Source organism: Spermophilus citellus, assembly GCF_964194105.1.
Source record: "Spermophilus citellus genome assembly, chromosome: 6".
In the NCBI taxonomy this organism is placed as follows: domain Eukaryota; kingdom Metazoa; phylum Chordata; class Mammalia; order Rodentia; family Sciuridae; genus Spermophilus; species Spermophilus citellus.
Genome location: NC_138187.1, coordinates 30,230,066 through 30,244,129, shown reverse-complemented (window position 1 = coordinate 30,244,129; position 14,064 = coordinate 30,230,066). Strand labels below are relative to the sequence as shown.

At 49.4% G+C, this 14,064-nt stretch overlaps 1 protein-coding gene and 1 long non-coding RNA gene across 3 annotated transcripts; one reads left to right on the top strand and one right to left on the bottom strand.

The window, feature by feature from the left end:
* Positions 1-546: 546 nt before the first annotated feature.
* Positions 547-11,556, top strand: LOC308652436. The gene is made up of 3 exons (XR_014022793.1): positions 547-676; positions 9,120-9,254; positions 9,794-11,556. It is a non-coding gene; the product is annotated as an uncharacterized lncRNA (long non-coding RNA).
* Positions 917-13,653, bottom strand: ACTL6B (actin like 6B; the record flags this gene model as incomplete). Of its 2 annotated transcripts, XM_081300282.1 has the most annotated exons (14): positions 917-1,021; positions 4,354-4,440; positions 4,642-4,737; positions 4,833-4,913; positions 5,035-5,149; positions 5,273-5,334; positions 5,484-5,573; positions 6,264-6,370; positions 6,438-6,532; positions 7,158-7,255; positions 12,320-12,420; positions 12,723-12,888; positions 13,095-13,171; positions 13,629-13,653. In XM_081300282.1, the coding sequence occupies 14 exons, from the start codon at positions 13,651-13,653 to the stop codon at positions 941-943; spliced, it is 1,281 nt and encodes a 426-aa protein (XP_081156408.1). In that variant the 3' UTR covers positions 917-940. The 2 variants fall into 2 exon arrangements, with proteins under 2 accessions (XP_081156408.1, XP_081156407.1); XM_081300281.1 differs by lacking the exon at positions 13,629-13,653 and having other exon boundaries at positions 12,723-12,934.
* Between the last annotated feature and the right edge of the window lie 411 nt (positions 13,654-14,064).

The following is a 14,064-nucleotide window of genomic DNA, read 5'->3' as shown; positions in this document are numbered from 1 at the left end:
CAGTCATTGGGGGAGTCCTGGCCAAGGCTGGCAGAGCAGCCTGATCTTGGAGAAGTTGTAGTCCACCCTGGGTGCTGGAGCCTCTTTGGTCACAAAATGACTTAAATTAAGTGGATTCTATTAGGTGGGTCTGAGACCTTCTAAGAGTCTAGTGAAAGGCCAGATAACCTCACCCAGAAACAGATCACAGTTATAAATAACTAAGTTTTTCCTAAATTTCTAGTGGTGGTCGCAAGTGTCCAATCCCAGGACTCCAGGATACTAGCCCTCTGTCCAGGTTAGGAACTCCCCTGGGAAACCTCAGCTCCCATCCAGACCCTCAGAGAACCCTAGTCCCCGACCCACGTCTGTCAAAGTCAAGAGACCCTCTATAGCCCTGGCTCACCTGGGGTATAGGTCCTGGGGAATTTGAGCGCTACTCTCAGTTGACCCAAAGCCTGTGCTGAGGCCCCGCCCACCTAGGCCCCTCACGGGTCCCGCCCAGGCCCCGCCCCCATACTGGCCCTCGCCTGGCCCCGCCCCCACCACATCCGCCTCCTGCAGCCCCTGGACTCCAAGCTCGGCTGGTCATTGGATCCTCCCTGAGTGGACTTCTCGGGGTCGCTTCCCCTCAAACCTGAGGAGTCCGTGGCTCTTGAGGCTGTGTCCGGGCGCCCACCGTCGGATCTGGATGAATGTAGGTGCGCCCTCCCCTCGCCTCCCTCCGCTCCCCACCCCCAAAGAGGCCAAACTTTTTTTTTTTTTTCGTAAAACGTTTTTTATTTCTTTTAACTCAGAAACATCACAACCTAGGAGGACAAGAAGGGAAGAGGGAGGGTGATGAGGGCTTGGGGTGAGCGGGCTGGGATCTGCGCTCGCGGAGGCCTGGCCGGGGAACACCCCTCTTGCGTCCCGCTGTCCCCATCGCTGCGGGCAGGTGGGTGTGTGCAGAGGGGCGTCCTTAGGGGCACTTCCGCTCCACGCACTGCTTCCCGCCCTCCTCGTACTCCTGCTTGGAGATCCACATCTGCTGGAAAGTGCCCTGGGAGGAGGGGCGACACAGCGGTCAGGGCAGTCCAGGGGGAGCGGGCAGGGACCGCGCCCCCACCCCACCGCACCTCCTCTGGCCTGGCCTCCTCTGGCCTCGCCTCTCCGGGTCTCACCCTCCCTGGCCCGTCTGTTCCCTCTTTGTGTATTCAGAGGGAATACAGACAGCATCTGTAGTCAAGGCTTCAAGCATTCAGCAAGGATTTATAGAGCACCTGTCTGCCCTGAGCCAGGCACCGTTCCTGAGCTGAGTGGTGGCACTTACAGCCTAGGCTAGCCAATCACCCCCACACAACACCCCTCTACACACGCATACCAGGTGTCCGGGCCTCGCCACACTCCATCAGGGCGCAGGCGCACTCTCAAGTCGCCTTCATTCCCAAAGAAAGTCTTTCCTCTTCCCTCACCATTCTGAAACCACCTAAACCACTTAACTTCTAGGTCCTGGTGCCCCGCTGTCACCCACCCCTACTGAAGCCTGCCATTTGAGGGGTCCCGCACTGGGCATCTCGCACTGGGCATCTCACACTGTTCCTTCTCTTGGATGGCCGTTCTGCCTTCACCTGAAAGTTAGTGTCTAGCCCTGGCTTGTGTCTCTGTTTCTCTCCTCAGAGAACAGACTTCCTGGCCTGGCTCATTCAGCCCCAGTCCTAACCAATCTCTTGTTTCCAACCCAAACATCCAGCTGTCTCTTAGATTCAGGGCCCTAAGTGTTCCTCTGGATCCTAAATTCATTATGTCCGTAATTGAGTAAGCCATTTTCCCCCAGGCTCTGCCTAAACCCGCTGCTTCTTTGATCTTTCCCACTCTCCATGCCTGTACCCTCCAATGTGGTGGCCACTAGCCTCTGGTAGCCCGCCATCTCAATGTGCTTCATCCAAACTGAGATATGATCTATGGGGAAAATACAGACTGGATTTATTTATTTATTTTGGTACTGGATATTGAACCCAGGGTCTTGCATATGCTAGGCAAGCACTCTACCCCTGAGCTAGTCTCTAGCCCTTTTTATTTTATTTCGAGATAGGGTCTCACTAAGGTGACAAGCTGGTCTTGAGCTTTTGACCTTCCTGCTTTAGCCTTCCAAGTAACTGGTGTTACAGTTGTGTACCAGTACACCTGGCCAATATGCTGATTTTTGTTTGTTTGTTTGTTTGTTTGTTTTAGTACTGGGGATTGAACCCACAGGTGCTTGACCACTGAGCCATATCCCCACCCCCTTTTATGTTTTTATTTGGAAACAAGTTCTCATTGAGTTGGTGAGCGCCTTGCTAAGTTACAGAGGCTGGCTTTGAACTTGCAATCCTCCTGCCTTGGCCTCCCAAGTCGCTGAGATTACAGGCATGTGCCACCATGTCCGGCTATATGTTGGATTTTGATGACTAAGTATACAATGTAAAGAATGTAAAATATCTCACTAAGAACTTTTTATATTGGTCATAAATTAAAATTGTAATATTTTGGATATATTGGATCAAATAAAGTATGTTCTTAAAAATTAATTTTACTTTTTTTTGTATTATTTTTCAACATGGCTATAGGAATTTTTTTTTTTTTTTTGCACCAGGGATTGAATTAAGTGGTGCTTAACCAGTGAGCTACATCTCTAGCCTTTTTTTAAATTTTTTTTCTTTTTTTAGTTGTAGTTGGTACAATATCTTTATTTACTTATTTATTTTTATGTTGTGCTGAGGATCGAACCCAGAACCTCACATGTGCAAGGTAAGTGGTCTACCACGAGCTACAGCCCTAGCCCCTCCATCCCTTTTTTAATATTTTATTTAGAGATAGGGTCTCACTGAGTTGCTTCAGGACCTTGCTAAATTGCTGAGGCTGGCTTTGAACTTGTAATCCTCCAACCTCAACCTCCCAAGCCAATGGAATTACAAGTGTGCACCACTGCACCCAGCGGAAATTTTAAAAAATATGTCTTGTATTGTGCTCCTGTTGGGTAGGACTGACCTAGCCCCTACCTAAGTTAGCATCTGTGTCTTGTTCTTGACGTTGTCTCTTTCTTTTCTCTTGCATGCGAACAGTGTCCACGTACTGTCCATGTACCATTTAATAAGCTTCCAGTGTACACTCACTGGTACCCATGGCTCTGCTGTGTCCCATTCGGAGTGGAGATGGTAGCAGCTCTGTCACTGCCTCCTTCTCCTCCTTCTTTCTCTCTCTCTTTTTTTTTCTTTTTTGTAACACTTGGTATTGAACCCAGGGCCTTGCACCTGCTAGACAAGCACTCTGCCACTGAGCTACATTCCCAGCCCCTGTCCCTGCCTTCAGCCTTGCCCCATTGATCCACTCCCCACTCTTATGAGGGAGCATGCGGACCTCCTAAAACCCAGATCTGCTGCATCTGTCTTTGGCCCTGCATCTGGCCCTCCCCACAGTCGATGCCGTGTTATCCGCTTTGCCTTCCAAGTTCATGCTCTTCTCATCTCAGTTTATAATCCTGAAGGCCCTTGGAAACTTCCAAACTGGATCACTGCACACTTTGTGGTCACTTTCTGTTTAACAGTCTTGACTGTAGACTGTCACTGTCAGGAAGACAGAGACTATCAGGCTGTCTGTCCACTTGAAACACAGAGGAAGCCTTCAGTCACTGTGGAGCTGACATGTGCCAGCCCCCAGCTAAGTTCTAACTGCCAGCCTCTGATTTTCTGACTCTCCTTTCTGTCTCCTTGGAGGTCTCCCCTTCTAGTGGATGTCCTTTTCTGTGGTGGTTCTGCCATCCCCTCTGTGAGGGGATGCATTTTGCACCCCAGCTCCCTGCTCGAAGACTTGTGTCCACCCCAGTGGCTGATCCAGACTAAATTCTCCACCTCCTGCACCAGAACCAACCTGCCCACCTTCTCGTCCTGTTGCTCCTCACTCTCCCCCACCTCCGCTGCTTCCCAATCCACGATTCCAGAGACCATGGGAAGAGGCTTCTGGCAAGGTCTCCTTGGTTCCCACTCACACCCTGATCACAAAGACTCATGCCTGACAGTCTTCTCAGAGGTGCCTGTCATCATCACATCACTCCTTTGCCCTAAACCCCCAGGACATCCCCTCTGCTCACAGAGGATAGTGGGTGCCTTACCACGACCTCATCCCAACCCATCTCCAACTTCCTGTCTTTCTGCTCCCTGATTTGTGTCCTGATAAAGCATTTAGGTTTCTGGGAGCACTGCTCTTTCTCAAAATAAATAAATAAATAAATAAATAAATAAATAAATAAATAAATGTTAGTTAAATGAATGAGCGAAGATGCTGGCAAGGCAGTGGAGTGTGTCTGGGTGTCCCCTTCCCCACATTCAGCACTAGGCCAGGCCCCTTCCTTCTCACCAGTGAGGCCAAAATGGAGCCCCCAATCCAGGGGCTGAACTTGCGCTCCATGGTGCTGTTACTGGCGATGAGCTTCAGACGCATGCTCTGTGGGGAGAAAGGGGCAGGAGAAGCAGACATCTAGGATCTGGGAAGGGACAGGGCTTGGAAGGCGGGAAGAAGCCACAGGGGCAAGAGGTCTGCTCTGATGGACAGAATGTTCCTTGTTTGGGAAGGAAGATGGACTTGGTCCTGAAAGGCTACACCAGGAGTGGAGTCCAGGGCCCCGGGTAAGGGGTGAACACCTACTGGTGGGGTCTTCTGGGAAAGCTCTCGATTGAGCCTGTCAGTGAAGCCCTGAAGCAGCGTGTTCCCGCCAGTGACAATGACACTGCCATATAGGCCCTGAGAGCAGAGAGGAAGAGTGAGCCTGCAGGGAACTACCCCTCCCACCCTCCCCACTCCTGGACCCTTTCACTCAGCCCTGGCCCAGGCCTCACCGGACGAATGTCGATATCGCACATGCCAATGCTGGTGGTGACCACATGGCCTACGCCTAACATGGTGTTCCCTGAAAGGCCCTGTGGACAAAGGTGACCTGGGCTTTGGCCCCTGTGATCCTTCCCAGCCTCTCCCACACCCTAGGATTTAAGAACTCCAGCCAGCCCCCATCCCAAATCAGTGCTCACCACCCCACCAAACCTTGACATTGGAGGGATCAAACAGGCCTTCAGGGATGCGGAGTCGTTCGGCGCCATAGTCTGTATTGTAGCCATTGGGCATCTCATAATGGACTGTGGGCATTTGCGCAGCCACCCTGCCCAGGAAGGATCAAAACTCTTCCTGGGGTGCTCACAAAGTCCCCAGGTAAGAAGCTCCATAGGTGCCCCCTGAGCCCCACTTGTACCCTCCTCCCACCCCAGCATGGAGCCCCACTCACTGCTCATCATAGGGGGAGTCTGAGACCTGCAGCACTGAGGCCTGGAAGTCCTGAATCACCTCCTGAGAATCAAGAAGGGATGAGGACTTGGCCTCCCTCTCGAGCACCACACCCCACCCGCCTTCAGGGCCTCTGTCCCTCCCCACAGCTTGTGGCAGGGGGCCAGGAGCTGGGGAGGGAAGCTCTTTGCGGAACATTCTTAGTGCCTCACATTGCACATGTAGTTATGCCAGGACTTGGAGACTTGGGGTAGCTTCTCCTTCTTTTTCCAGTTTGGGGGAGCACCTTCCCGCACAGGCTCCTGTAGGGGCACAGTCTCTGAGCATCCTTCCCTCCCCGGTGCTTGTCCACCCGCTGTCCACACCTGCCTTCCCAGCCCTCACCAGCTCTGCAGTTAACAAGCACTGGGGGTTCTGCTTTGTTGCCCCCAAAGAAGGGTTTCTTGTCCTTCCTTGACAGAGAGGAGAGGGAACTGGAAGAACTTGTTCCCATTTGTGCCATACACATGTTGGGTACAGGTGATTGAAAAAGCCCAATTAGGGAAAGCTGAGGGCATGTGGGAAAGGCCTCTTCCTGGGCTCTATCCCATGTGGGGACCTAGAGAAGCCCTCTGCACGCAGTGTCATTTGACACTTTTCCCTGTTGTTCTATTTTCTTAACGGGAGAGGAAACTGAGGTCCAGAAAGTGTCAATATCATGTTCTGGGTCACACAGCTCTTATGTGGCAGAGGCAGAACTTGAACCTGGGCCATTTGGACCCCCCCCCCACACACACACTGGTTTTCACACATGTTGCTGCCAGCCGATTGCATGACCTTGGCCATGTCCTTCAGCATGTCTCAATCTTTGATGCCTTGATTGAAAAATGAAGAACTGGACCTATGATCTTTTGGGGGTCCTGCTGCTCTCTGGTCTGCTATATCATGGGTTGGTGGGCTGACAGGTACCCAGGACTCTATGGTGGCAGCTCTGGACTCCCCAGAGGTCCCACCTTGGCTGCGATCATGTAAGGGGGGATGATGTCAATAGCCATTTCCTGGAAGAGCTCCCGGCACTGCATGGAGATGAAGTCCCCGGCCAGGGGCGACTTGACAATGCCTGGAAGAGGAGGCAGTGTCAGGACCTGGCCCTCTCCAAGCCCCCCTGGCCCCTGCCGAGGCCCCACCTTGCTGCAGGACATAGCCATCATGCACTGGAATGGCCGTGGTGTGGGTGGCCCCACTGTCCAACACGAGGCCTGTGGAACGTCCATTTGCAAAGCTGGTGTGGGATGGGTCAGTCAAAGAGACAGCTGTGGCAAGTGAGGGGCTGGCCTGGTTCCCCACTCTTCCTGGGGTCCATCCAACTCCCAGTCTGCAAGACTCTCCCCTTGACTTCTGGCCCATCTCCTGGAGATAGGCTCCTCAGACCTTAGTCACTTCTTTCCTGGGTGAATTGCAACTTCTTCCTCTGTTCCTATGGAACTCCAGCCTCTCTTTATTCTTGGTTCTAAGATCTGGGCTCCCTGAATTATGGTCCCTGTCCCGCCAGTGAGTGCTTAGCACAGGGTTCTGTGCAAAGCAGATGCTGAAAAAAAGCAATGCTGACTGGTGGTTTGAGAAGGGACAGCCTCAGAGTCATATACCCCTCCCTCCTCTGCCCAGTCCCAGCTTCTGCTGTCCCCTTAGCCCAGTTCTTTCTCTGCTCAGCCTGATCCATGGAATGGGGAAAGCCACTTATCTGGACTCCCGAAGTCCTGGGCACTTGCCCATGGGCCTTTAGTCCTGGTGTGGCTAAGGAAGGAGTCTGGCTCTGATCAGAGTCCTGACTCTGATCTCCAGAGAATCAGGCCTACACACCCCACCCTGTCCCTCCACCCAGCAGAGCAGCACAACCCAGAGGATACGCGGTGAGCACTGCTGTCTTGCATAAAAAGAAGGCAGGAATGTTGTACTGCTCGAACATCAGCTCAGTCAACTTCTCCCGCTTGGCCCGTGTGTTCCACTGCGGAGAGAGTGCAGGAGGGAGGAGTCAGGAGGGACACAGTCAGACACACATTCATGCACATAGACATACATCTACATACGCATATATGCAAACACACTTATTCACACACACAACTCATACTAGGGGAAGAGTTCACATTGAGAGAACTATAAAGAATTTTAAGGATCACAGTCAAAACCTAGATGAGGAAAACAACACTCAGAGAGGAAGATGACACAGGAAGCTCTAGGCAGAGCTGGATCTGGAGTCCTGTTCCTCTGATGCCTGGCTCAGGGGCTCTTAATTGTTACAATATACACCTCAGGCTCCTCCCAGTCCCCAGGTCATTCCTTTCCCCCATTCTAATCATCCAGAGGCAAGAAAGCTGGGGAAGAGGATGTCTGGGTAATGATGCAAACATCTAATTTTATTCCCTCCCAAGATCCCAGCGAAACTATAATGAAGGGGCAATTTAAAAAGATTTAAACCCACAGAAGTCAACAAGCCCAGGAAAAGAAGTGCCACCAGGGAAATGCAAATCAAACATTCTTAGCCATTAGGGATTTGCAAATCAAAAGCATAATGAGATACTACTTTGTGTGCACTAGAGTGGTAAAATAATTTAAAAACAGAAAATAGCAAGTGCTGACAAGGACGTGAAGAAATTGGAACTCTCTCACACTGCTGGTCAGAACATAAAAGGGTTCAGTCACTGTTGTTGGTTCCTCAAAAAAGTAAACATTACTATAAGACTGATATTCCACTCCTAATTACATATTCAGAAGAATGGAAAACAGGTACTCCGATAAATATATGTACACAAATATTCAAAGCAGCACTCACTATGCCTAAAAGTTAGATATAGTCCAAATGCCCATTAGTGGAAAGTGGATAAGACAATGGTGGTATATCTGTACAATGGACATTATTCAGCCACAATAAGAAATGCGGTACCAATACATGCTAAACATGGATGAACATTTAAAACATGTTAAGTGAAAGAATACTGACATAGGACTGTGGGTGTAACTCAGTGGTGAGTATATGCTTAGCATTTATGAAGCCCTGGGTTCAATCCCCAGCACACAGAAAGAGGAAGAAAAAGAAAAAGGAGAAGGGTGAAAGTAACATATTGAGCTGGATGTGGTGGTGCACACCTGTAATACTCTCAGGGAGGCTGAGGCAGGAGGATCAAAGCCAGCCTCAGAAACTTATCAAGGCCCTATGCAACTCAGAGAGACCCTGTCTCTAAATGAACTACAAAATAGGGCTGGGGATGTGGCTCATTAGTTGAGTGTCCCTGACTTCGATGTCCAGTCCAAAAAAGATATATTGTATGATTCCATTTATATGAACAATTAAATACTTAGAGACAGAAAGTAGATCAGTGATTTCTAAGAGCTTGGATTACAGAGTAACTATTTAACAGAAATGGGTTCTTCTTTGAGATCATGAAAATGTTTTAACCAGATAGCAGTAATGGCTGTGTAACACTGTTAATGTACTAAATGCCACTGAATTGTTAACTTTAGAAAGGTTAATTTTACGTTGTATTAATCTCTGTTCTGGGGTGGGTTGGAGAGAAAGAGAGCAAGAGGGACAAAAAAAAGAGAGAGGAGGGCTTGGGTTGGGAATAATAAGGGGAAACAGTGACAAAATATTGGAGCTGGGAATCAGATAGGTGAGTGGTGAGGTTTGGCAAACTGACTCCTAAACTGGTAGTGGAAAAAAACAGGAACAACCTGTGATAAGCCACAGAATCCTGAAAGTCCTCAGGAATAGGGTTCAGGTATTTCTAGAAGTGGAAATGAAAGGAAATCTAAAATAAGATTGTTTGAAGCTACTCACATAACAGACTCCTAAACTCTCTCCCCAACTCCAGGTCACTGAGCTATTATCCCCCATGCCAGTTCCAGAACCCCAGAGAGGATGACACCGAGGATTCCTGAACTGATGGGACTCTGGACACAGCGGGAGTGAGGGCATCTGCCCAAGGCAGAGAATGAAGCGATGCCAGGTACACTGGATGCTGAGACTACCAGCCCCATTCTCTCACTTGCTCTAAGAAAGAGGGATCCAAGCAGGTCTACAGGGTGGAAGCCTATGGGGTCACATCAAAAATCTAAAGATACAGGTTGGGGTGTAGCTCAGTGGTAGAGTATCTGCCTTATGCATGAGAGGTCCTAGGTTCAATCTAGCACCCCTCCCAAATCTGAAGATACCAGTATTTATATAGTACAGCATCTGTATGCTGACCACCAGAACATTCCATTCAGATTAGCCCATAGCAAACATCAATCAATAAGCTCTCCATTTCCCTGAACCAGGGTTTCTGATCAGCTTTTTAGAGCCCCACCACGAAACAATAAGCAGGCAAACATGGGCTTTCAGAATCTAAGAAATGTCTCTACAATGAGATAGAGACCTTCCCAAAAACAATGCAGATAAAAAAGCAATTTGGTTTTATTTTTGCGGGGGAACGGGGTACTGGGGATTGAATTCAGGGGCACTCAACCACTGAACCACATCCCCATCTCTATTTTGTATTTTATTTAGAGACAGGGTCTCACTCAGTTGCTTAACACCTTGCTTCTGCTAAAGCTGGCTTTGAACTCGAGATCTTCCTGCCTCAGCCTCTGGAGCCACTGGGATTTTACAGGTGCGTGCCACTTGTAAGAACAACTTGGAAGAACAGAGATTATTCAGGAAGATACAAGAGCAAAACCAAAATCAGTAATATTCTTAGTGAAGGAGCCAACAATAGTACACCCATGAAACCAGGCGAGGACACTCAAATAGCAACATTCATGGAACAAAAAAAGAACTCATGGAAAGTAAGAATGTAGGAGCAGAAATGGAAAACTTGGAAGAAGGTTTGGAATGTAAAGTTGAGGGAACATCTTAGAAACTAGAGGGGAAAAGTAGAGATGGAAAACAGAAGAGAAAATATAAGAAAAAGGGTTGGGGATGTGGGCTCAGTGGTAGAGCATCTGCCTGGCAATGCATGAGGCCCTTTGTTCAATTCCCCAGCACCAAAATAAATAAAATAAAAATCAGGGGACCAGTTTTGGCTCAAAATTTAAATAATAGAATTTCTTAAAAGAGAACAGAGAAAATTGAGAGAAATAAGTAATAAAATGAATAAACTTTTTTCATTGATTTGAAAGGCAGAGGTTTTTAGATTGAAGGGACATATTAAGTATATACAGCAATGAATGAATATAAACCAATATCAGTACATATCATAGTAAAATTGTAGAATACTTAGGATGGAGTGAGAAATCTATAAACTTTCAGAAAGAAAAAAAAAATCACACCAGAAGATGAGGAGCTAGACAGTTTCGGCCTTCTTGGTGGCAACTGTGGATATTGGAAGAGAATGGAGAAATACCTTCAAGATTCTGAAGAAAAAAAAAAATTCCAACCTGAGTGTGATACCTAGCTAAGCTATCAATCCAACATCGGACATGCAAAATCTCAAAAAATTTACTTCCTATAATCTTTCTAAGAAGTAAAACAAGAAATGGAATCAAATATCAGAAACAGGACTTCTAGGGGCTGGGATGTGGCTCGGTGGTAGAGTGCTTGCCTAGCATGCATGGGGCACTGGGTTCAATCCTCAGCACCACATAAAAATAAAATAAAGATATTGGGTCCACCTAAATTTAAAAAAAATTAAAAAATAAAAAGAAACAGGACTTCTAACACAGGGGTAGTAAAGGTCCAAATTTCTTCCCCAATATAGGAGTGAGGCAAAGGGATTCTCCACGGGGTGACAAAAGGAGATGCCAGATGACAGTTCTGCCCCTGGTGTAGAGGGCTGCTAATTCAAAGTGGAATAGGTTATTAGGCTCTCCTGGAGAAATTTCTTCAAGAAGATGAAATTAATAGACTATCTAAAGCAATGAATGTCTTGAGAAAATATACAGGTAACTATATATGAATAACATATGAATAACATAGGGTCACATTATTAAGTAGATAGAAGACTAAGCAACATAAAACCCAAGACAATTTTCAGATCCAGTGAACAAAAAGTTGCACAGGAAAGAAAAAATAATCATATTTTCTTGCCTGCTCAGGATAAAAAATAATAAAAGCATAGATTCTGAGTATTGATCTTTTCAAAAGTATAAAAGACAAATGTACTTAAAGGTGGGGAATCAGAAATGTGTGTGATATAGTGGGGGTGGTGAAGAACCAAATGCTTGTTTCATTAGTGGGAAATTCATAGAGAATATCTAAAGCTGGGGCTGGGGTTGTGGCTCAGTGGTAGAGCGCTTGCCTAGCACGTGTGAGGCACTGGGTTCGATCCTCAGCATCACATAAATGTAAATAAATAAAATAAAGGCTAAAAAAAGAATGCTTTACCTTTTTAAAAAATATCTAAAGCTTAGGGGGGAAAATCCCTGCAGTCAGGTGTTGGGGTACATTCCTGTAAACCAGTGACTTAGGCAGCTGAGGCAGTAGGAGCTCAAGTTTGAGGCCAGTCTGGACAACTTAGCAAGACCTTCTCTCAAAGAAGAAGAAGAAAAAAAAAAGCAGTGTGTGTGTGTGTGTGTGTGTGTGTGTACATGTACACATGTGGTCTGGGGATAAGCACTTGCCTAGCATATGCAAGGACCTGGATTCAGTTCCCATACTGGAAAAAAATGCAATAATTTAAGTGTGACATTTAGAGATATAGTAAAAATACTACAATAAAAAAACTAGCTTAAAAAGAGAAAAGCAGTTTAGTTGTCTTTGGAATGGGGGAAATGGAAGGAGGAGGGTAAGAACTGCAGGCTTTTACCTTAACACACTTTATAAAGCAAATTGATTTCTTACGTGTATATATAATGTTGACCCAAGATTTTAAGTTAAAAAGTTAAAAAAGAACTGGGGGCAGGGGTGAAGGGCAGAGTGGATAGAGTTGGAAGGGAGGAGAGAAGCCAGGAAGGAAGAAAACTGGTTGACCATTATAAGGTTGGAAGGAAAATGTAGGTGAAGCCACTGATAGGGGTGACTTGAAGTGAGGGTGAATGATGGAAAGGGTGTGCTGGGGGCCCCAGAGCTGGATGTGAGTCTGAATGAGGCACTCACCGGGGCCTCCGACATGAGAACTGGGTGCAGGTTTGGCTCAGACTTGACGTGTTTGCTGTAGGTGTGATCCAGAATGGCCCGGAAACACTCCCAGTCCTCGACTTGGGGGAAGAAGACCAGTGTGGAGAGATGCAGGTGGGCAGGCAGGGGTGGCAGACATGAAGGAAAAGAGTCTTGGGAAGAGTGAGTCCAGCTCCATCAGAAAAGTCCCCATTCCCGGGAATCTGGTGGGACCCTGGACTGGGTACCAGGCAGCGGAGGGAAGCTGTGAGGAGATCCCTGGGACTTGGGCAGTTGCAAGGATGACTCTGGAGGTATGGGATGCTGTATCCCAGGTGGTGTGTGTGTGTGTAGGGGGGTGCTCCTGGTCTGTGTGAGGAGGTGATGGGTAGGGGCCCCTTACTCATGCCATTCTTGAGGGGCGACATGACTTCTGCTCCATCCCGAGGCACGTGCAGGGCGTTGGTGTCAATGTGGAAGATCTTCCCCTTCTTCTCTTTCTCCCCCTCCAGCTCCAGCCCGCCCCCCTCTTCAGCGGCCAGCAGCCCCACCGTAGTGGGGAAGTCAGCCTGGGGGTGGGGAGGATAGGCAGGGAGAGAGATCGCCCTCTTGTTCCTGTCCAGTCCCACCCAGGGCCCTCAGCCCGCCTCTGGGTTTACTCCCACATTCCCGCTCAGCACAGCTTTGGGGCTGGGCTGTGAAAGCTCTGAGTCACAGGAAGCCTGAAGCTAAGTCCAGAAGCCCTAGGTTTTGGGGAGGGGGCTGGAAGGCTCACCTTGGGACAGTCCTCCCCAGCGTACCCAGCGCGGACTGAGAAGGAGCCAATGTCAAAGACCAGCGCCCCCACCTCATCTGTGCAGAGAGACAGGAGTGTGAGGGGACCTCCCCCCGAACATTCTCCCCCGGGGTAGTTTCAAGAGGAGCTCAGGGCACAGCCGGTCTTGCCACGGTCAATATCTGCTGGGAGCAGGTGGGAGCTAGGCCTGGAGTTCGGGGTCCTGGGAGTGGAGGGTCAAGCTGTCAGAGTCCCTCTCGCCCAGTGGCCTTGTTCAAGCCACTCTCCTGGAGGGGAAGCAAGGGGCCATTGGCCGGGCGGAGGCGGGTTGTATAGTGGAGAGGTTAGGCTCCGTGCGCTCGGGGCGGTCACCGAAGGTAGAGGTGGCGGGAGACACAAACCTCGCGCTGATCTGCTCGAGCGCGAAGGTGACAGGCCCCAGGGTGCCCAAGGCTTGGGTCGCGCGGGTTCGGGGCGCAGGGCTGCGGGCCAGGCCGCGCGGGGCTGGGAGCCCGAAGCCCAAGGCTGGCTCACCTCCGCCGTAGACGCCCCCGCTCATAGTGCCCTCTTAACACCGCTCGCGGCCCGTGGGCGGCGGTGGGATCAGCACCGAGGCGGCCGGACAGCTCCCGGGATCCCGGGCGGGGCGGGGCGCGCGGCGGCCAATCAGGAGGCTGGATCTCCCGCCCCCAACGGCGCCGCGGATTGGCTGAGAGGCCAGACAATAACCCGGCCGGGGGCCGCTGTTTTAAAGGGGCAGCCGCCTAGGCGTTCTGGGGCGGTGTAGGGATGAGGGTGGGGTAGATAAAAACGCTGACAGGACCTACGGAATAGGCGGAATAGGAGGCAGAGAGAAGAGTAGGAAAGAGATGGAGACCCTTTCCATCCGGAGACCAGGGCTCTGTTTGGTGACTGATGAGGTCCCTGCTCCCTTCATTTTTAAAATAGGGTGGGGGGTGAAGGTGCCCTG